We start from the raw sequence: 22,569 nt of genomic DNA on the forward strand, positions 1-22,569 counted from the left end.
TTTATTTTATCTGAGACTGCAGAAGATCTCGAGAAGCTGCTGAATGGTATGGACGAAGTCTTGGGTGAGGAGTACAAGATGAAAATAAATAAGTCCAAAACAAAAGTAATGGAGTGCAGTCGAACGAAGGCAGGTGATGCAGGAAATATTAGATTAGGAAATGAAGTCTTAAAGGAGGTAGGTAAGGGTTGTTCTGCCCGAAGGCAGGTCCGAACCTCCGCAGAGGTGTTCCTGGGCCGGAGTTTACGTGCGGTAGGGTGGCCAGTTCCTTTCCGCTCCTCCATTCCCTTACCCCCACCAACAGCGTGTGGCAACCCATCCAACTCCTGACCACGCCCAATGTTGCTTAACTTCGGAGATCTCACGGGATCCGGTGTTTCAACACGGCTACGGCCGTTGGCTCTTAAAGGAAGTAGATGAATATTGTTACTTGGGTAATAAAATAACTAACGATGGCAGAAGTAAGGAAGACATAAAATGCAGACTAGTACAAGCAAGGAAAAGCTTTCGTAAGAAAAGAAATCATACCTCAGTGTCAGTGGCGTATACTGAGGGCTACCAAGGCTATCAGTGAAGCCCAAACCTCAAATGAGAATGATGGAAGTCTAAAGCACATTATAATGTAAGCGTCTGACACATTGTTCCACTTACAAAACTTGAATGAGAGAAAACGTCGCATGTATTTCTGAGAGCAAGGCATCGGAGACTGATAATGCAGCCCAGACTCTCGGCCCTCTCCCCTCGACCCGCGCCACGCGGCTTGCTGCTGTATATCGATAAGGAGAAGGGATCGTGAGGGAACGTGTTCTAGGCTTCGGTCCGTCAGATCGCCACTGCTAACTATCAACCGTGCGTTACTCATCGTATATACTTCCTCACCTCATACCTCTGAGTTAAATATACGGTATAGATAACCGAGTGCTGAATGCTGATATTTCACTCCCGTTCCCTTCTACATGCTTGTAGCTGCAGGGCTGCTGTTATAGGAGCAATGTAGTTTTCCTTTCATTGGTAGATCTGCCAAAACGAAATGCAATATTTCAGGTTTAGTGTTCCCTTTTGTTGGTTGGAATCGAACCCGTGATCATGGATCGGATACCACCACTGGTCTCCTGAGGAAGCTAATTAACCAGTGAACGATGGGTACGACCGCTGTAAAATTCAACATTTTTATTTAATAGTAATAATAATAATAATAATAATAATAATAATAATAATAATAATAATAATAATAATAATAATAATAATTTTGCTAGTGGTTTTACGTCACACCGACACAGATACGTCTTATGGCGACGATAGGATAGGAAAGGCCTAGGAGTTGGAAGGAAGCGGCCGTGGCCTTAATTAAGGTACAGCCCCAGCATTTGCCTGGTGTGAAAATGGGAAACCACGGAAAACCATTTTCAGGCCTGCCGACAGTGGGATTCGAACCCACTATCTCCCGAATGCAAGCTCACAGCCGCGCGCTCCTGACCGCACGGCCAACTCGCCCGATGATGATGATGATGATAATAATAATAATAATAATAATAATTATTATTATTATTATAGTGCATGACATCTGTATGGGCTTGGTGGTGACCTAATGAGGATGAAATGAATGTCGAGGACGTCATAAATACACAGTCCCCAAGCCAGGCGAATTAAGAGTACGAGGGATTTGATTCTGAGAATTGAACCGGGGCCATCGGACCAAAGACAAGCATTCTATCCATTTAGCCACAAAGCCGGACTTTAATTTGTTAAACCTTAGGCTACCATCTCCAGTGATTAGGTGTTGAGCATTAGCAGTAGCAGAGGCCAGGGCAGTAGCTTGCGGAGCAGCCTTGACAACACAGCAGGCTTCTCTGTTGGCTATTGGCTGCAGCTCAAAAAACTTAAGGCTTGACGTTCATTAAACCAACCATCGAAAAGGGTAACCTAAGTCTAGTGGTAGCCCACGTCTTGATTCCAGCATACGCCACTGCTCAGCGTCCACGACTTTGGCAAAAACCTACCCCTACTACCCTATTCTACAGGCTGCTGCACGAGTCTCCACCAAGGGCGCCCATTGCCGGGGGCAAGGTGGGGCCGCGGCCCCACTCTAGCTCTCAGGGGAAGGCAAAAATCTAGTGTAGTCACGTGTTTTTCTTTCAAGAAAATGATTTAAAAGTCAGTATTACGTAAAAGCTGTAGTAAAGTTCCCCACCAACAGGCAGGGGATACCGTGGGTTATTCTACCGCATAATACAAATCGCCATTTATCTTCCAACATATTAAAATTACTACGTACCCCCAGGTCTGGGCCCCCCTCTAGAAACTGTCATATGGGCGCCCATGGTCTCCACTACTTGCCGAGGCGCTGTACAAGTTGGTTAGCCGGGACGAATGACATTAGATAGAGAAAAGAAGCTGATCTATGAACCGACCTTAAGTTATTATGAAGATAAATGTGGACTGAAGGATATTAAAGTGATAGGGTTAATGATATGAGATCGAGGGACTATTCCTCAATTCATTGTAAATTTTTGAAACTAGTTTAAGTCAGGCGTTCCAGAACTACAAACTATTTCTTTGTTTGCTTTACGAGGATCCACTTCATTGCTGAGAAATCAATGCTACATGTTTTAACTCTTGTACTTTAAGGAGTTATAAGAATAACGTAATCAACATAATTATTGTAAGCCAAAATTGTACGTTGAATTGTTTCGCTATGGTTTGTCTATTGTGGAAACCTTCAACTGAGTGAGGTTTTGTAAATAAATAAATAAATAAATAAATAAATAAATAAATAAATAAATAAATAAATAAATACATAAATAAATAAATAAATAAATTTCTCAATAACAAAATAAGTCTGTTTCTGTGATGTAGTGGTTAGTGTGATTAGCCGGAGGCCCGGGTTTGTTTCCCGGCTCTGCCACTAAATTTGAAACGTGATACGAGGACTGGAACGGGGTCCACTCAGCCTCAGGAGGTCAACTGAAGAGAGAGGGTTTGATTCCCACCTGAGCCATCCTCGAAGTGGTTTTCCGTGGTTTCCCACTTCTCCTCCAGGCAAATGCCGGGATGGTACCTAACTTATGGCTACGCCCGCTTCCTTCTCTCTTCCTTGTCGATCCCTTCCATTCTTCCCCTTCCCCACCGCAAGGCCCCTGTTCGGCATAGCAGGTGAGGCCACCTGGGCTAGGTACTGGTCCTCCTCCCCAGTTGTATTCCCCGACCCAAAGTCTCACGCTCCAGAACACTGCCCTTGAAGCAGTAGAGGTGGGATCCCTCGCTGAGTTCGAGGGAAAAGACAACCCTGGAGGGTAAAAGGACTAAGAAAGAAAGAAATAATAATTAAATGAATTAAACGAAAGACAACAGGGCTTGTAGGAATTGCCTTTATTAACAATTCATTTAATTCATAGTTTCAGGCGGTTAAAATGGAAGAAAACTGTAAATTTCTTTTCCATAAAGTGCGCCCGGCTCCCCCACTAATCACCACCCCTGACCGTAATGTACTAATATTTCACTAGAGTATATTCCTGTTGAAGTAATACACTTAAGAAAATGAAAATTGCAACAGCATGAAGGCATTGGTCGTTTCTGTTGATTTTCAAGGTATGGAAAGATGCCATGTAGGTATGTAAACGATCAAAGTTTCAGACCCATTGGATTGTTGCTACAGGTCTCCCCACGTGATTGGTCGCGGAGGAATCAACTCCAGTATACGGACTCTGGTCTAGCGTAGTTGACTTGCAGTCTGTGCAGTGAAGTGCTCCCCGTCAAACATGCCTCGACGACAGAGAAGAGCACGCTATCAACAACTGTCGCCGTTTGAGAGGGCTCGGATAATTGGGCTGTGTGAGGCTGGATTATCGCTAAGGACTGTCGCTGCACGTGTTGGCCGACAGGCATCTACGGTACAACGTGTATAGCAGCAGTGGTCAAATGCAGGTACCCACACTCGTAGACCTGGCACAGGCCCAGCGCGACAGACAACTGTGAGAGAGGATCGCCGCATCATTCGGATGTCCCGGATGGAACCGCATGCAACAGCAGCGCAAATTCGATCAGCTGTGGCACCCCACGTTACATAACAAACAGTTGGTAATCGCCTGCGTGCAGCTGGCTTACGAGCCCGTGTCCCTGCAGAAGGTGTTCCATTGACCCCACAACAGCGACGTGTAAGGCTGGCCAGGTGTCGAGAAAGATCGACGTGGGTCGACGAATGGCATAGGGTCGTCTTTAGTGATAAATCGCGCTTCTGTCTTGCCCGCAGTGATCGCGGAATCGTGTGCGTCGACGTACCGCGGAGAGGGGCCACCCAGATCTTACTGTCGAGAGGCACACAGGGCCAACACCAAGCATTATGGTCTGGGGAGCTATTGGCTTTAATGTGAAATCACAATTAGTGCTTGTTGAGGGCACTATGACTGCTCGACAGTACGTTGATAGGGTACTCAATCCAGTAGTTGTCCGTATGATGGCAAACATTGCTAATGGGATGTTTCAGCAGGAGAATGCCCGGGTTCACACTGCACGCATCTCCAGAGAAGCTCTCCACGACATCACAACCTTAGAATGGCCCGCCAGATCCCCGAACCTCAGTCCTATTGAACATGTGTGGGACATGATGGGTCGACAACTGGCCAACCGTCCTCAGTTACCCACAACTCTAGAACAACTGACCCGTGCAGTGCAGCAAGCATGGGCCACAATTCCTCAGGAAGCGATCCAGGGCCTTATTGACTCCATGCCTCGACGAATTCATCAATGTATTGCAGCTCGTGGTGGGCACATCCTGTATTGATTGTTGTCCAAACTTGCGATCAGAGGGACCTGAAAGTGTAATCATCGAATCACAACCGAACACTCGTCCTGCATGTTCAATTGCAGCAATGTAACACCACTCCTTCTGGGTGTTGCAATTTCCATTTTCTTCAGTGTAAATGAATTGGACTGAGTTCGGCGAATCAGTACACATCATGGGAATAATCATTTATGTGCTTGTAAAACTTGATATTTACTATGATCACGATATTGCCAGTCACGTAAAAGCACAAGCCTGTTTTTAAACACATCTTTCTTGTTCCAGGCTACTTTGAGCAGCTCAACACGACCGGAAGCTTCCAGGATGAAAGTGATGACATTCCAATGGTAAGTGAAATATTTCCTTACCACTGAATTAACAGCATCGTGAGCAAATGCAAAACAAAGTCATTTCCGAGTAGGTGATTATTACGGCCGCTATTCGTATAGCCTATAATTACAAATACCATACCTTTGCTTGTGGAAAAATGAAAATGATAAATGTCGGTGAATTATGATTCTGATATGGTTACATCTGTGTTTCATTTAACGTATTCTTAGTAATATTACATGTTTTTACTTATTAGTGAAGAATGTGTCCGCCTCTGTGGTGTAGTGGTTAGCGTGATTAGCTGCCACCCCCGGAGGCCCGGGTTCGATTCCCGGCTCTGCCACGAAATTTGAAAAGTGGTACGAGGGCTGGAACGGGGTCCACTCATCCTCGGGAGGTCAACTGAGTAGAGGTGGGTTCGATTCCCACCTCAGCCATCCTGGAAGTGGTTTTCCGTGGTTTCCCACTTCTTCTCCAGGCGAATGCCGGGATGGTACCTAACTTAAGGCCACGGCCGCTTCCTTCCCTCTTCCTTGCCTATCCCTTCCAATCTTCCCATCCCTCCACAAGGCCCCTGTCCAGCGTAGCAGGTGAGGCCGCCTGGGCGAGGTATTGGTCATACTCCCCAGTTGAATCCCCCGACCAAGAGTCTGAAGCTCCAGGACACTGCCCTTGAGGCGGTAGAGGTGGGATCCCTCGCTAAGTCCGAGGGAAAAACCGAACCTGGAGGGTAAACAGATGATGATGATGATGATGATGATGATGACTGAAGAATGTAATATTTTTGTACATACCTAGTTAAAGTTAAAAATTGTGTCAGCTCGCTTAATTTTCAGATTTGCTAAAGGGTAAGGGTTGTTCTGCCCGAAGGCAGGTCCGAACCTCCGCAGAGGTGTCCCTGAGCCAGATTTTACGTGCGGTAGGGTGGCCAGTTCCTTTCCGCTCCTCCATTCCCTTACCCCCACCAACAGTGCGTGGCAACCCATCCAACTCCTAACCACGCCCAATGTTGCTTAACTTCGGAGATCTCACGGGATCCGGTGTTTCAACACGGCTACGGCCGTTGGCTTAATTGCTAAAGTTGGTTTTATTTTATTTTTAATTGAGATTTCTAACCTTTTGTCTGTAGGTCCAAGTGCCTCAACTGATTTCAACAGATTCCTCAGAATCAGGGATGGTTAGGTGCTTTTCATTGGTCAGAGTTTCTGACAAACTCAAGCAGTCTTGATACGAAATGTGGGTTATTCAAATGTAAGATCATTATTGGTGAACAAGAAGAGCCCCCGAAAGATACTTCACCCTGCTATTTTTATCCTTAAAATATGTACCAGTAACTTCCTGCGATGTTGAACGGTCCTTCTCAAGCTAACTAACCACTACACCACAGACACGAACTTGTAATTATTATATAATTTATGAATATAAATATTACATATTTAATGACATATTTCACTGATATTTGCCACACTTTGTGTACATTTTTCACACTTCGATATTATATCAAATGTAATGGCGGCCTTTGGATGAGAGGACAGGAACGCAGGGTTGGCACCCGCCCGAATTTCCTAGGACTTCCCAGAATCCGAATAAAACTTTCCACGTCCCGGGGACGTTTGTCGTTGGAACAATAATGTAGTATAGAAATTAGACCACCTCTGTGGTTAGCGTGATTACTTGCGACCCCCGGAGGACCGCGTTCAATTCCGGGCTCTGCCACGAAATTTGAAAAGTGGTACGAGGGCTGGAACTGGGTCCACTCACCCTCGGGAGGTCAACGGAATAGAGAGGGGTCGATTCTCACCACAGCCATCCCCGAAGTATTTTTCCGTGGTTTTCCACTTCTCGTCCAGGCAAATGCCGGGATGGTACCTAATTTAAGGCCACGACCGCTTCCCTCCTCATTCTTTGTCTATTCCTTCCATTCTTACCAACTCCCCACAAGGCCCCTGTTCAGCATAGCGGGTGAGGGCGCCTGGGTGGGGCACTGGTTCCCCTCCCCAGTTGTATCCCCAATCAAAATTCTCACGCCCAAGGACACTCACCTTGAGGTGATAGAGGAGGGCTCCCTCGCTGGGTCCGGGGGGACTATTTGGTCGGGAATACAACTGGTGAGGAGGACCGGTAACTCGCCCGACGGCCTCATCATCTGCTATGCTGAACGGGGGCCTTGTGGGGGGGCGGGATGAGAAGATTTGAAGGGATAGACAAGGAAGTGGGAAGGAAGCAGCAGTGGCCTTAAGTTAGGTACCATCCCAGAATTTGCATGGAGGAGAATTGAGAACCAATGAAAACTACTTCGAGGATAGCTGAGCCTCTACTCATTTGACCTCCCGAGGCTGAGTGGACCCCGTTCCAGCCCTAGTACCACTTTTCAAATTTCTCGGCAGAGCCGGGAATAGAACCCGAGCCTGAGAGGCGGACATTTGTAGGTCTTACCAGTGATTTATACCCCCTGTCATTCACATCCTTTCTACAACCCCTAAATACCCTCATAACCATACGCAGAGATATCTTCCCAAGATGACAGCCTCATGAGGCATAACCAGTACACTTGCTAGATTTAATAACAAAGCAGGTATCTGTCTGAATTTCTGATTTATTTTACGACGGTCGTGCTGTAATTGACCCATTCAATTGTAAACGATACTGTATAACCTTCGCCTTGCACTCTATCACGCTCCAATTACTTCCCATTGAGGTAAGACTTTTAATGACTCACACCTGTTCCTTATGCAAGATTATGTTCAGTTCTCTTAAGACAATAGGGTTTAAACTGTAAGATTTAACAAGGTATCGTATTTAAAACTAGGAACAACAGGTTTCGTAGATCTCTAACTTGATTAAGTGTTGGAGGGAATTGAGGCTCGTAACATTTATCATGTCCGCCTCTGTGGTGTAGTGGTTAGCGTGATTAGCTGCCACCCCCGGAGGCCCGGGTTCGATTCCCGGCTCTACCACGAAATTTGAAAAGTGGTACGAGGGCTGGAACGGGGTCCACTCAGCCTCGGGAGGTCAACTGAGTAGAGGTGGGTTCGATTCCCACCTCAGCCATCCTGGAAGTCGTTTTCCGTGGTTTCCCACTTCTCCTCCAGGCGAATGCCGGGATGGTACCTAACTTAAGGCCACGGCCGCTTCCTTCCCTCTTCCTTGCCTATCCCTTCCAATCTTCCCATCCCTCCACAAGGCCCCTGTTCAGCATAGCAGGTGAGGCCGCCTGGGCGAGGTACTGGTCATACTCCCTAGTTGTATCCCCCGACCAAGAGTCTGAAGCTCCAGGACACTGCCCATGAGGCGGTAGAGGTGGGATCCCTCGCTAAGTCCGAGGGAAAAACCGAACCTGGAGGGTAAACAGATGATGATGATGATGATGAACATTTATCATTGGAGCAAAACAAGCACAGACTTAAATGGGTGTATCATAGACGTAACGGGCACATATTTCGTCCCCTTAGCAGATTTGGACTTGAGACATTCAGGAATATTATAGACAAGACTAGAAATCTATAGGTACCGAGCTCGATAGCTGCAGTCGCTTAAGTTCACCCAGTATCCAGTAATCGGGCGATAGTGGATTCGAGCCCCACTGTCGGCAGCCCTGAAGATGGTTTTCCGTGGTTTCCCATTTTCACACCAGGCAAATGCCGGGGTGACTGACACATTCATCATCGCCGAGCCAAAACTACTGGACATAAAGCAATGAAATTCTGAGAATACATTTATATTACAATGTAGGTGCTCGCTATGGGATGATTTTTGATATTCCGTCGCTAAGGGGGTTAAAAAGGGGGTGAATTTTTAAAATGAGTGTATCTATATCTCAAAACTTTAAAAGTTTACAGATGTAAAATTTGGTATTTAGAATCCTTTAAAAATAAAGAAACGCGTATATTTTTGTTTTCGGAAAATACCACTAGGAGGGGTGAAAAGGGGTGAAAAAGGGATCGAATGCCTTTAATGTGGAACTACACCACACGACTGAAATGCAGTCCAGTATTTCACACACATATCAGTGCTCACTCTAGGAATAACAGCCTCTTAATTTGAATGCTGAACTATCTCAGCTCAGAACGAAAAATGAATCCTCCTTGTACACGGAAAGTAAACGTGGTGCCCACAACCAACTCTCACGACAAGGCGACGGGCTAAACATCAGGTACCAACCGCGCAAACAGGTAATCCCTAGGGGGGGGCCTAATTAGGTGTGGGGACGGAATTTGCCTTATAGTATGAGTAAGGTTCACACAAAATAATCGCAAATTCGACGTAATGCATATAAATATTTGTGATAAGCTTTCGATGTGCAGTACTTTAAATATGGATATGTTTTTTGGGTTGGAGGTCAATCTGGAATTTTCATTAATTTCCCGTGACCATTGTAGCCATGACAACCATTGTTGGTCCATGTACACTAGGTCAGTAGCGCCATCTTCTCACTGTGCGCTTTCTTCATGTAACTAAGAGCTTGAGAAAATCTCATATCAAGTGAACCACGTTCTGCTACCAGTGTTGGTCTATGTACATGATGATGATGATGCTTGTTGTTTAAAGGGGCCTAACATCAAGGTCATCGGCCCCAGGACTATGTACACTAGGTCAGTAGCGCCATCTTCTCACTGTGCGCTTTCTTCATGTAACTAAGAGCTTGAGAAAATCTTGTATCAAGTGAACCACGTTCTGTTCTTCAGTACAGAATTAAAATCGTTTAACTGGCCGAAAAACGAAATCAGGACCTTGGAATAAAAGACAGGTACGCTACTTGTACACCAATAATAATAATAATAATAATAATAATAATAATAATAATAATAATAATAATAATAATAATAATAATAATAATGCCCAAATCAGTAGAGAAAAGAAATTCAGGACTACTGTAGGACTATACCCAGCGCACAATAGGACTAGTAAAATTGGAGAAAGATTAATTGACTTTTGCAAAAATTTTGAATTCAAATTAATGTCAACACATGTCCGGGCGCTTCTACACAAGGAAAAGACGTGGACATCGCCAAATTTTCACTTGGGAGAATTTCAAATAGATCATCTGGCTATTTCCAAGAACAATCGAAAAGAAATTATGAATATTAAAGTTAAAGAAGGAATCATTGTGAATCATTGACTCTGACCACTGACAATGAAAATTAAAACCTACAAACTGTTTTTTCAGTCAATGATCGGGTCAGGGATGGAATGAATGAAGCCCCCAGCTTGCGGCGAGAATAGGAATTGTGCCGGCTGCCGAGGCCTGTCGCACTCCTCTGGGGCAATGATTAATGACTGACACATGAAATGAAATGATATTGGAGAGTGTTGCTGGAATGAAGGATGACGGGGAAAACCGGTGTACCCGGAGAAAAACCTGTCCCCACTCCGCTTTGTCCAGCACAAGTCTCACGTGGAGTGACCGGGATTTGAACCACGGAACCTAGCAGTGAGTCCGGCGCACTGCCGCCTGAGCCACGGAGGATCTGACTCTGACCACTATCTATCCTTAATCAAGGTAAAATTTCAACCAAACAGGTCCAAACCAAGAATTTTTTAAAAACCTGCGCGTCGATCAGGAATTTCTTAAATAGAACACCAGTACTTTCATTGAAAGTATCCTACTCACAATCCTTCGAACTGGGTGGAACTCAAATATACACTTTTGAAGGCTTCTCAAAATGTTAGCACACCACCCAGGAAACGCAAACATAGGTGGTGGAGTGAAACCTGCGACAAGGCCATAAACTTTAAAATTAAAGCCTGGCAGAAATGAAATTCTCATAAAACTGAACTAGCCTGGCGAGAATTCACCAAAATTCAGAAACAAACATAAAAAATAATCTGGTCTGAGAAACGCAAATATGATCACTACATATTGGCAGAAATTGAACAAGATTGTATAAAACTTTCCGAGAAGAATTATCAAATTATCAGGCACCTGGTCTTTGCCTCAAACGCGCGGATGGAAACGAATAATTAAGAAAATTGCAAACTTCTAGCAGTGCATTTCAAGGATGTTTTAAACTGTGAATTCCCTAAAGAACAACTCACCTGTGAAACACCTCATCTAATCAAGATTCAGAACCCCCAACATTGGAAGAAGTCATAGAAATAATCCATGGTCCCAAAAATAAGGAAGCCCCAGGGTAAGATGGTATAATTGCCGAAATGCTGAAGATAAGAGCTGAGAGCGTAGCCAGGAAAATCCACTCCATCCTTGAAAACATCTGGATCACTGAAAAAATCCCTGTAGATCGGAAATGTGCGCCAATCCGTCCACTACACAAGAAAGGGGATGAAACCAATATCAATAATTATAGAGCAGGGGTGGCCACTAACCTTAATTTTGAGAGCCGGAAATTTAGGAGACAAAATTGAGAGCATATTTAGAAAATGGTTTATAAAATGAAGAGACACAGAACATTATTGTTGAGGTACACATCAAGGAAGAGATTTTACCTTTCGGAAGTGCTTTTTCGAGTGTTCATTTTTGCTGTTAGGTTTCTGAAATCTGGCTGGTAATTGATAAGCGCAGTTCGCTTAAGTTTACTTAAATGTTCATCAGTTAGTTCAGATCGATATTTAGATTTATTGAATTTAAGCGTTGAGTACAGTGATTCACACACTTATGTAGTCCCAAAGATTGAGATAAGTCTCTTAGCCCACTCTTTTGTTAGTGTTTTTTTTTTCTTCTGGAGCATTCTTCCAAAATTCTATGGTAGAAACGCCACTGCGCTTGAGTCCTTTTACTCCTTCGTCCTCTTGCAGTTCTAGTAGCTCCAACTCTACAGCTGCTGTATCCTTTGTTATTGGTGATGAAACAGGACAGCCATCGCCAGCAACATCAACAGCGAAAGGATTTTCCAGGAATGAAAATGAAGGTTTAAGTGATCTGAAATCATTAAATAACGTTAAGGCGCACATCGCTGCTACTGACTCAAGAGCCACATGCGGCTCGCGAGCTTCGTTGTGGCCAACCCTGTTATAGAGGAAGTAGCTTAATACCAGTTGCACACAACATTTTTTCCAAAGCCCTGCTCACTAGACTTGAGTAACAAACAGAACATCTAATTGGTGAATACCAGGCAGGTTTCCGAAAAGGAAGATTTTGTACAGAACAAATACTTCATCATAAAACTGTCCTACAAATACGCAAAACCAGAGAAAATTTCGTTACTTTTGTAGATTTTAAAACAGCATATGACTCTATAGACCGTCGAAAAATTTAGAATACTCTAGAAGAATTTCAAGTGGATAAAAAACAAGGGCATTAATCAGACAAATATTAACTAGCACTACTTCAAAAGTTAAATTCCTAGGTGAAATATCTTAGCCTTTTACTATTAACACCGAGTCCGTGAAGGAGTTACTGTTCGTTCTCGTATTTGAGAAAGTAATCAGGAGCTGAGAAAAGGAAATTAAAGAAATAACCCTTGGCAGACTAATTAAAGATAGAATTCACTTGCACTGTCTGGCCTTTGCAGATGATATAGCAATCCTTTCCAATAACAGGCAAGAAGCAATTCATTCCATTGAAAAACTGCACGAAATTGCCATCAAAACGGGACTTCAAATCTCGTATGAGAATACTCAATACATTCAAGGAGCTTCACGATACTTAGATGGACAACCTATGATAACTACTGTAAATTCGGCAAAATCTTTTAGGTGAACCAATTCAAATATTTGGGAGAACTTATTCAGCCCTCTGGTTTAAACCGCGAAGCAAATAAAGAAAGAATTTCTAAATTACGGAAAGCTTACAGGATCTCTGGGAACGGGTACAATAAAAAATACAGTAATACAGTAATAAAACCTGAAGCGTGATATGCCTTCAGAAACCATAATCATTGGTGGAGGATCTCTAAGCAAAGACATAGAGAAACAGGAAAGGAAAATTTAAGGACAAATTTTTGTCCCTGTTTGTATAGAGAGAATATGGAGGAGAAATCATCTCAGGAAATGTGTTGTCAATCTGAAAGAAAATCTCACACTTTTCGGAAAAAACGATTGAAATGTTATGGACACATTATCAGAATGAGCAGTAACAGACTAACGAAAATAATTCTCAACCTGGCCCTTTCATATAAAACCAAGAAATTGAAACAGATCTCCAGGAAATCCAACATCTCGGAAGACGTTGTACAGGACAGATGAAAATTCAGAACCAAAATCGATAATCACCAGTTTGAAGACAAACTCAACCGCAGAGACACTATAACTTGGACAGAAGAACGAAGGAAGCAGCTCAGCGAGATGATGAAGAGATTTTTGGAAGGAGAGGAAGGCTAACACATCAGCTAAGCTGGCTCACTCGAGCTCCTAAGTAGGGCGTAACGATGTAAAAACATGTGATAATAAAGAATGGGTCTCGAAATTATAGAGAGCATACGCACTCACTTGGAACAGATATAATAAAACATTCATATGGCGAAATGCAAAATTAACACATTATAACGCTGTAATCAAGCACTAAATGCATCTGAAAACTGATCATTGGGGGGGGCAGATCATTGATTAAAGCTGTAGAAAAGCAAGAAAAATCTTAAAGACATTTTTAATAATAATATTAATGTTATTTGCTTTACGTTTCACTAACTACTCTTTTACCGTCTTCGGAGACGCCGAGGTGCCGGAATTTTGTCCCGCAGGAGTTCTTTTACGTGCCAGTAAATCTACCGACACGAGGCTGACGTATTTGAGCACCTTCAAATACCATCGGACTGAGCCACGATCGAACCTGCCAAGTTGAGGTCAGAAGGCCAGCGCCTCAACCGTCTGAGCCACTCAGCCCGGCTGGACATTTTTTGCAGAACTCTATACAGGGGGAATTTGGATGATAAGAAAATCTCATAAACTATACCAAGACTCAGAGAAAATCTGAGACACATTTTGGAAAAGACTTTTGAAATTTTATGAACATATTCTCAGAATGAGTAATCAGAGATTGACAAAAATAATTCTGAACCTTGCCCTATGAATGAAAGTAAAAAGCGATTGGCTGCTCGAAGTTTGGAAAAGATCTTCAGGAAATAGGCATCACAGGTGAAAACGTGTTCAACAGATCTAAATTCAGAAAGTTAGTCGACAATCCCCGTTTTAAACATCATCCAAGCACTGCCACCAACAAAACCTGGTCAGAAGATCGCAAGAAAAGCCGCAGCGAAAAGATGAAGAGATTTTGGGAGAAGAAAAAGGCAAGGACATCAGCTAAAGAAGTTCAATCGAGCTCCTTAGTAGGACATAAGAAAGAAATAAATAAATAAATAAAATGAAATAAATAAATAAATACATAAATAAATAAATAATAATAATTCTTTTCGGTTTTGTCCAACTAAGGACCACGGAAAGTAATAATGTCCATTCATATTGACCCTTCCTTTCTTGACTTGCAATACTTCTTTATCCTTTCACTTTGATGTTTCCTCCTCTCTTGTGTCCAGACGCTCTTATTACCTTTCCTCTTTTCCTTCTCCTGGAAACCTTAATCGTCTGTTATTCCAATTTATGTCAATTTTGTTTTTACCCCTTGGATCCACATTTTGCCCTTCTCACCCTTGTAACTATGGTTAAACACACGTTTTGTATTAATGATTATTATTATAAATGTTACTTGCTTTACGTCCTACGAACTACTTTAAGGGTTTCCGGAGACGCCATGGTGTCGGAATTAGGTTCCGTAGTAAATCTAGCGACATGAATTTGGTGTATATGAGCACTTTCAAATACCACCGGACTGAGCCAGGATCGAACCTGCCAAGTTGTGGTCAGAAGGCCAGCGCCTCAACCGTCTGAGCCACTTAACCAGACACACGTTTTTTCAATCTGCTGTTATCGATCCTCATTTTGTGACCAAAAAGATTTATTTTCCTCTTTCTGTTCGTGTCTGACATCCATCCTTTCATTTCCTTCGTCCTTGTATTGATCTCTATTCCACCTATGTCTAAACTCTACTTCCTCTGTTTTTACTGCTCCCCATATTTTCCTTAATATTTTCCTTTCCTTTCTCTCGCTCTTCTATTTCACCGGTTTTCATAGAGAGCATGCATTCTGTGGCAGACAGACTCTGGTTTGGTTACTATGTTGTAGTGTTTGATTTTAGTTTTCCTTGAGAGTTTCTTCTTATTGCAGGTATCATTAGTCAGCTGGTATGCAAGTTGTACTTTTACTTGCTCTTGATCCCTTTGCTTCCTTATCGAGCCCATTAAGCTCAATTATTTCATCTAGCTATTTACATTTTAATTGTTTAAGAAGCGTTTTTCGTGGACAGTCGAGATTTTCTTCTGATGACGCAAAGTACCGTTCTCTGTGAAACGTAAAGAATTTTACCTTATTTTCTTGACCCGGCATAAGCCCAAAAGCCCATACATGTCTATAAGTATGGGCCGTGGAAGCATCAATGGCAACATTAAGTTTATTAACCTTGTTGATTCTCCCGTACACTGTTTTTCGCACTGTGGCTGAATCTCTCATACTAGTAATGACTTCAGTCTTCTCAAAAGATATCTGAACCTCGCCATTCCTTTATTGATACATTCATTTTCATTTTGATTTATCGGAACTCTTCATATAATAGCCATTTGAGCAACTGCCATGGCAAGTAATGTTTTACATTACGAGTGAGATGTTTAGGCTCGGACGGAATTCCGAAACAAGTATACTTATCACTAGAGCCCGGAATTTTATGCACTAATAGGTTAGAATGCAAACTTACTGAAGCGAGAAGCAAGTATAGTCTACCTTCACGACGATTATGCTATAGGGTTTGTATAAACATTAGGGGTATGGCCCATCAGAACCCCTATAATTTATGTTACTCTTTCTACATTATGGAAGAGCGGGTGGACGGCATTTCCTACTAACCAAATTAGTTTGCAATCTAACCTATCACCGCATGAAAATCCGTGCTTTACTTATCACTTTAGTGGCTGTTGTGTGCAATATTTTACTTTGTTTACAATATTTTAAATTAACTAGTGGACTCGTGCTGCTCCGCACCATTCCTTAACCCTTTCAGACCTGAAAGAAAACTGGCGGTGTGAATTTTTGTTTGTACGCCAAAAACTGACTAAAATGCTCTTAAATACATATATTTTTAGTTAATTCTACAAAATAAAAATTAACATCTGAAAAAAGCACCCGCACAATTGTGCGTGTCAGGACTTCATTCACTACTTGCAAAAAGTAAAAAATTACAAAAATTCAACTCTGTACATGTGAATATGCACATGAACATGATCAAATGTTCTATTTTACAGTGTGGAACGATTTTAAACAATTAAAATCCTATACATTACATTTCTCATGCAGAGTACAAGTTTTGCTTTCACAGTCCTTTTTGTGACAGCACCCAGCACTCCTGCTTGCATTGCCTGTAAGGAAACCTAGCCCGCACACATGTGCGTATCAACATTCAAAACCTCATGGTATTACGTACGATGTTGTAAGTTCACAATTTACGTTTGCTACACAATCTACACACTTCATTGATTATATTCTGAAATTCAGTAAAGCTTCTAGATTAATATGAATGCAATAAATAAGTACTTACTTTAGGCATTACTGCTTCCCGCCATATTGCTAATGAACTGTATTTTTAAACTCTCATTCCTGCCCCCTGGTGGTCAAGTACTAAATAAAAACAGCTGAAGTACATGCAGTCCGGTCTAGCGCCAAGAAACCTTCAAATAAGCTCAGACATAAATAAAAATACGAACCCGCACAATTGTGCGTACTCGGTCTGAAAGTGTTAAAAATAGGTCACAACTCGTCTTGATATGCCTGGCGTAGTCATATTGTTTTGCCTGCCCTTTTTCAATGGTTTTATGAACATTTAAGAAACGCGTTATGGTATGGCGCAGTTCGTAGTCAAAATTAATCCATTCTGAAGTCATCAAACCGTCTGTTTGGTAAAAATGCATCCATATATTCGCCTTTTTTTTAATCCTGCAGTTCTTCTACATAGAACGGTTGTGTTGTGAGCTCATAGATTAGTCTCAAAGGAGCGTTGTTCTTATTTTTTTCTTTCTTTCCAGGCAGAGAAACTTCTTAAGATACATGGCCTTCACTCTTTCTACTGCAACTTCGATAGGTGTTCCCAGATAACGTCTAAGGCGTATGTCATGATGAGGTCTGTTTGTACGTAGACTTTTCTCTGTCAGAAGCATGTATGTTATTAGGAACGTTCTGCCATTAGTTGAATATATTTGGAAGCTGGGAAAGGCTAGAGAATGAAAGAGTATCTAGCAGCGAAGAGTATTCTTCTGTGATCAGAGGAAGTGTATACTCTCTGGCTTCATAGGTAGTAATCAAACATGGCTGCATGAAATGGCATTACTAAGGATGAAATCGCAGACAATACAGACTGCATTGCGGGTTAGGGTAAGCTTTCGCTGGCAATTATTGGAGTGATCATTCAATAATTTTATTTTATGAGTATTCAAAGTTGGCTGAACTTAAGAGACTTATCGATGTCTCATAACTTACCGGGAGGTAATTCCGGAGAGAACAAAACTAACATGAAGTAAATCGGTCTAGTAGAACGGATGGACGGATTTGCCAAAGCTGTTTTTAGTAAACTCTTTTAATATACAGATAATTTTATAAATAATGTTGGCACGGTACCATCCAAATCGTACATGACAAAATTGGCCGTGATCAGCAGAATCGATACAATAGGACGTGAACAAATGATAAGACATGTAGGAAAATCAAAAAATCAATACTCGAGAGGGAATTTGAACCAATGAGAAAAGCTCTTGATAAGTGTGCCAGCCACAAACACTTTCTAAAGAAAATCGTACGGAAAGTAGATACTGAAGCGTAAAGTGTCATTTTCTGTACACCTTTGAGTGTGGAAAGAAGTCAAATTCATTACAGTATGTAATAAAACTATTTCGTAAACAAATATTCAGGTGTAATACTATATGGTGACATCATTACACGTGAAACTATTTTTTATATTTATTTACACACACGACACAGGTTACTTGAGATTTTATGTTCTCTTTTCTTCCATTTCAGTGTTTCCTGCACTGTATCTTCGATAAGGCTGGACTGGTGAGTATAATCAAGTTAATTAACTTTCAAATGCATGCATTTATTTATTTTTTCAAGTCACTGTATAATTTCATGGACTGCAAAGTAAATTGTATGCGTCAGGTGCAGAATATTTATAATGTGGCTCTGAAACCAATGTCATCATCATCATCATTGGCAGTCAGATTTTTAAAAAGTCATTCATTTTTAATATCTTAGACCTTATAGAAATCTGCTATAAGAAAATATCATTGCAGACATCTAAGGTAACTGGCACAGACTTTCGCAAGAAATAATCAATTCCAAGGAGAGAAAATCAAAACTCTGAGATTTGCCGATGATATTGTTATTATATCTGAGACTGCAGGAGATCTGGTGAAATTGTTAAATGGTAAGGACAGAGTCTGGGAAAAGAATACAAGAAGAAAATAAATAGTTCCAAAACAAAAGTAATGGAATGCAGTCGAACGAAGTCAGGTGATCCAGAAAATATTAGATTATGAAATGAAGTCTTAAAGGAAGTAAACGAATGTTGTTACTTGGGTAGTAAAATAACTAACGATGGCAGAAGTAAGAAGGACATAAAATACCGACTAGAACAAGCAAGGAAGGTCTTTCTAAAGAAAATACATTTGCTCAGTTCGATCATTGATAAACAAATTAGAAAGATGTTTTAGAAGACTTTTGTCTGGAGCGTGGCATATACGATAACTATCTTAGAATGAAAGGGAATAGAAGCTTTTGAAATGTGGTGTTACAGAAGAATGCTGAAGGTGAGATGGATAGATCGAATCACGAATGAAGAGATACTGAATCGAATTGCTGAAATGAAAACGATTTGGCTAAATTTGACCAGAAGAAGAGATGGAATGGTATGGCACATCTTAAGATGCCCAGGACTTGTTCACTTGGTTTTTGAGGGAAGTGTAGGCGGTAAGAACGGTAGGGGTAGACCAAGGTATGAATATTGCAACCAAAAATGATAAGAACAAGAACAACATACAAAACATCTGTATGGAGTGTTGGATTGTATGGGTCAGAAAGCTGGACGCTAATGGACAGGGATAAAAAGAAAATCCAGCCCTTCTAAATGTGGCGCTAACCCCGCATGCTAAAACTGCCCTGGACCAATACGGTAAGCAATGAAAAAGAACTTAAAAGTATCAATGAAAAATACCAGTTAGTAAAAGCAGTGTTTTAACAATTAGCATTTTGTCGTCATCATCATCATCTGTTTATCCTCCAGGGTCGGCTTTTCCCTCGGACTCAGCGAGGGATCCCACCTCTACCGCCACAAGGGCGAGACTCTTGGTAGGGGATACAACTGGGGAGAATGACCAGTACCTCGCCCAGGCGGCCTCACCTGCTATGCTGAACAGGGGCCTTGTGGAGGGATGGGAAAGTTGGAAGGGATAGGCAAGGAAGAAGGAAGCGGCCGTGGCCTTAAGTTAGGTACCATCCCGGCATTCGCCTGGACAAGTGGGAAACCACGGAAAACCACTTCCAGGATGGCTGAGGTGGGAATCGAACCCACCTCTACTCAGTTGACCTCCCGAGGCTGAGTGGATCCCGTTCCAGCCCTCGTACCACTTTTCAAATTTCGTGGCAGAGCCGGGAATCGAACCTCCGTGGGTGGCAGCTAATCACGCTAACCACTACACCACAGAGGCGGACGCATTTTGTGGTACCGACACAAGTAAGTCTTATTGTGACAATCGGGTAGGAAATAGCTAGGAGTAGGAAGGAAGCGACCGTGGTCTTAATTAAGGTACAGCCCAAACATTTTCCTTGTGTGAAAATGGGAAATCACGGAAAATCATCTTCATGGCTGCCGACAGTGGGGTTGGAATCCACTATCTCCCGAATGCAAGCTCATAGTTGAAATTGTTTCGTAATAACTTTCATTGTATTAGTTTGATGTAGTTGTTAACCTTGGTTGCCAAACACAACAAAACAAATAAGTGAAACAAAAAAGCACCTCGATAAGGTTGGACTGGTGAGTATAGTCAAGTCAATCAGCTTTCAAATGCATGCATTTATTACGTTAAAATTAGTGTATAATCTCGTGAACTGCAACGTAAATTGTACACGTCAGATGCAAAAATTTTAGAATGTGACTCCGGAACTAATGACACCATCATCATCATCATCGATAGTCATTTTTTAAAATTTCATTCAATTTTAATATCTTAAGATCTTATGGAAGTCTACTATAATAAAATATAATTGGTGACATCTAAGGTAACTGACAGAGACATTCGCAAGAAATAAGTTAAGAGTAAGCTAAGATGTAGGCTAAGAGTAAGCTAAGATGTAAGCTAAGATGCAAGCTAAGAGTAAGCTAAGATGCAAGCTAAGATGCAAGTTAAGAGTAAGCTAAGATGCAAGCTAAGATGCAAGCTAAGATGCAAGCTAAGAGTAAGCTAAGATGCAAGCTAAGGTGCAAGCTAAGAGTAAGCTAAGATGCAAGCTAAGATGCAAGTTAAGAGTAAGCTAAGATGCAAGCTAAGAGTAGGCTAAGATGCAAGCTAAGATGCAAGCTAAGAGTAAGCTAAGATGTAAGCTAAGATGCAAGCTAAGATGCAAGCTAAGATGCAAGTTAAGAGTAAGCTAAGATGCAAGCTAAGAGTAAGCTAAGTTGCAAGCTAAGATGCAAGCTAAGAGTAAGCTAAGATGCAAGCTAAGGTACAAGTTAAGAGTAAGCTAAGATGCAAGCTAAGATGCAAGCTAAGATGCAAGCTAAGAGTAAGCTAAGATGCAAGCTAAGATGCAAGCTAAGAGTAAGCTAAGATGCAAGCTAAGATGCAAGCTAAGAGTAAGCTAAGATGCAAGCTAAGATGCAAGCTAAGAGTAAGCTAAGGTGCAAGCTAAGATGCAAGTTAAGAGTAAGCTAAGATGCAAGCTAAGAGTAAGCTAAGATGCAAGCTAAGATGCAAGTTAAGAGTAAGCTAAGATGCAAGCTAAGAGTAAGCTAAGATGCAAGCTAAGAGTAAGCTAAGATGCAAGCTAAGATGCAAGCTAAGATGCAAGCTAAGAGTAAGCTAAGATGCAAGCTAAGATGCAAGTTAAGAGTAAGCTAAGATGCAAGCTAAGAGTAAGCTAAGATGCAAGCTAAGATGCAAGCTAAGATGCAAGCTAAGATGCAAGCTAAGAGTAAGCTAAGATGCAAGCTAAGATGCAAGCTAAGATGCAAGCTAAGATGCAAGTTAAGAGTAAGCTAAGATGCAAGCTAAGAGTAAGCTAAGATGCAAGCTAAGATGCAAGCTAAGATGCAAGCTAAGATGCAAGCTAAGATGCAAGCTAAGATGCAAGCTAAGATGCAAGCTAAGATGCAAGCTAAGAGTAAGCTAAGATCTCTGCTGCAGAACACTCTTCTCGTTTTACTGCATACATTTCTTGCTTGGCTGCAGTTCACAGTTGTTCCTAAATACTTGTACTTTGTCACACTCTGTCCTGTACAAGTTCCCTTCCTGTTGCTTTCGAGGTACTACTATTTAAAACGTGTCTTGCACACACTGAATGCTGATCACTTGCCTCCACGACTTAGTCGGTCAGTCGCTGTAAATCTTGTAGACTTCCTGCCAACAGCAATGTGTCATATGTAGAGCCCGGATTTTTATGCATTAATTGGTTAGAGTGCAAAATTACTGAAGCAAGTAGCAAGTATAGTCTACCTTCACAACGACTATGCTAGGGGGTTTGCATAAACATTAGAGATACGGCCCATCAGAACCCCTATAATTTATGTTACTCTTACTACATTATGGAAGAGCGGGTGGCCGACACTTCCTACTAACCAAATTAGTTTGCAATCTAACCTGTTACTGCATAAAAATCCGGGCCTTAGTCATATGCAAATGTTTTACCATTAGGCTGCGGTTACGAAATATCTCGCTTCTATTAGGGCTTTAAAATGCTAGTAGCTAGTGGACGTTTTCGCGCTTTTTGCCGATAGTTGACTGGATTCGAGTTCTTTACAAGCGATAAGAGTTCTCCTTAGGTGAAGAGTTAGTTTATTTTTATATAAAAACAATTTTATTAAATCTAGATATTTACATAGACGAAGTTATTCAGCGCATCCAATTTATGAAAATCGACGTGATCTCTGTGAATTCCATCGAAAGACAACGAACAAAAAATTCTCAAACATTATCGAAGGAGGCCAGTTATATTTTACTAGCCGGGCCGAGTGGCTCAGACCGTTAAGGCGCTGGCCTTCTGACCCCAACGTGGCAGGTTCGATCCTGGCTCAGTCCGGTGGTATTTGAAGGTGCTCAAATACGTCAACCTCGTATCGTTAGATCTACTGGCACGTAAAATAATTCCCGCGGGACTAAATTCCGGCACCTCGGCGTCTCCGAAGACCAAAAAAGTAGTTAGTGGGACGTAAAGCAAATAACGTTATTATTATTATTATTATTATTATTATTATTATT

General features: G+C 41.8%; 1 protein-coding gene across 1 annotated transcript in view; it reads left to right on the plus strand.

Annotated features, from left to right (window-relative positions):
• LOC136886442 (general odorant-binding protein 84a) overlaps positions 1–22,569 on the plus strand; it is a 50,438-nt gene that overhangs the window by 8,808 nt on the left and 19,061 nt on the right. Inside the window, exons 2-3 of the mRNA XM_067159219.2 lie at positions 5,066–5,127; positions 18,119–18,154. Of these exons, the coding sequence (XP_067015320.1) occupies positions 5,066–5,127; positions 18,119–18,154 (98 nt within the window). The remainder of the gene's footprint in view (positions 1–5,065; positions 5,128–18,118; positions 18,155–22,569) is intronic.

This window comes from Anabrus simplex, chromosome X (genome assembly GCF_040414725.1).
Source record: "Anabrus simplex isolate iqAnaSimp1 chromosome X, ASM4041472v1, whole genome shotgun sequence".
In the NCBI taxonomy this organism is placed as follows: domain Eukaryota; kingdom Metazoa; phylum Arthropoda; class Insecta; order Orthoptera; family Tettigoniidae; genus Anabrus; species Anabrus simplex.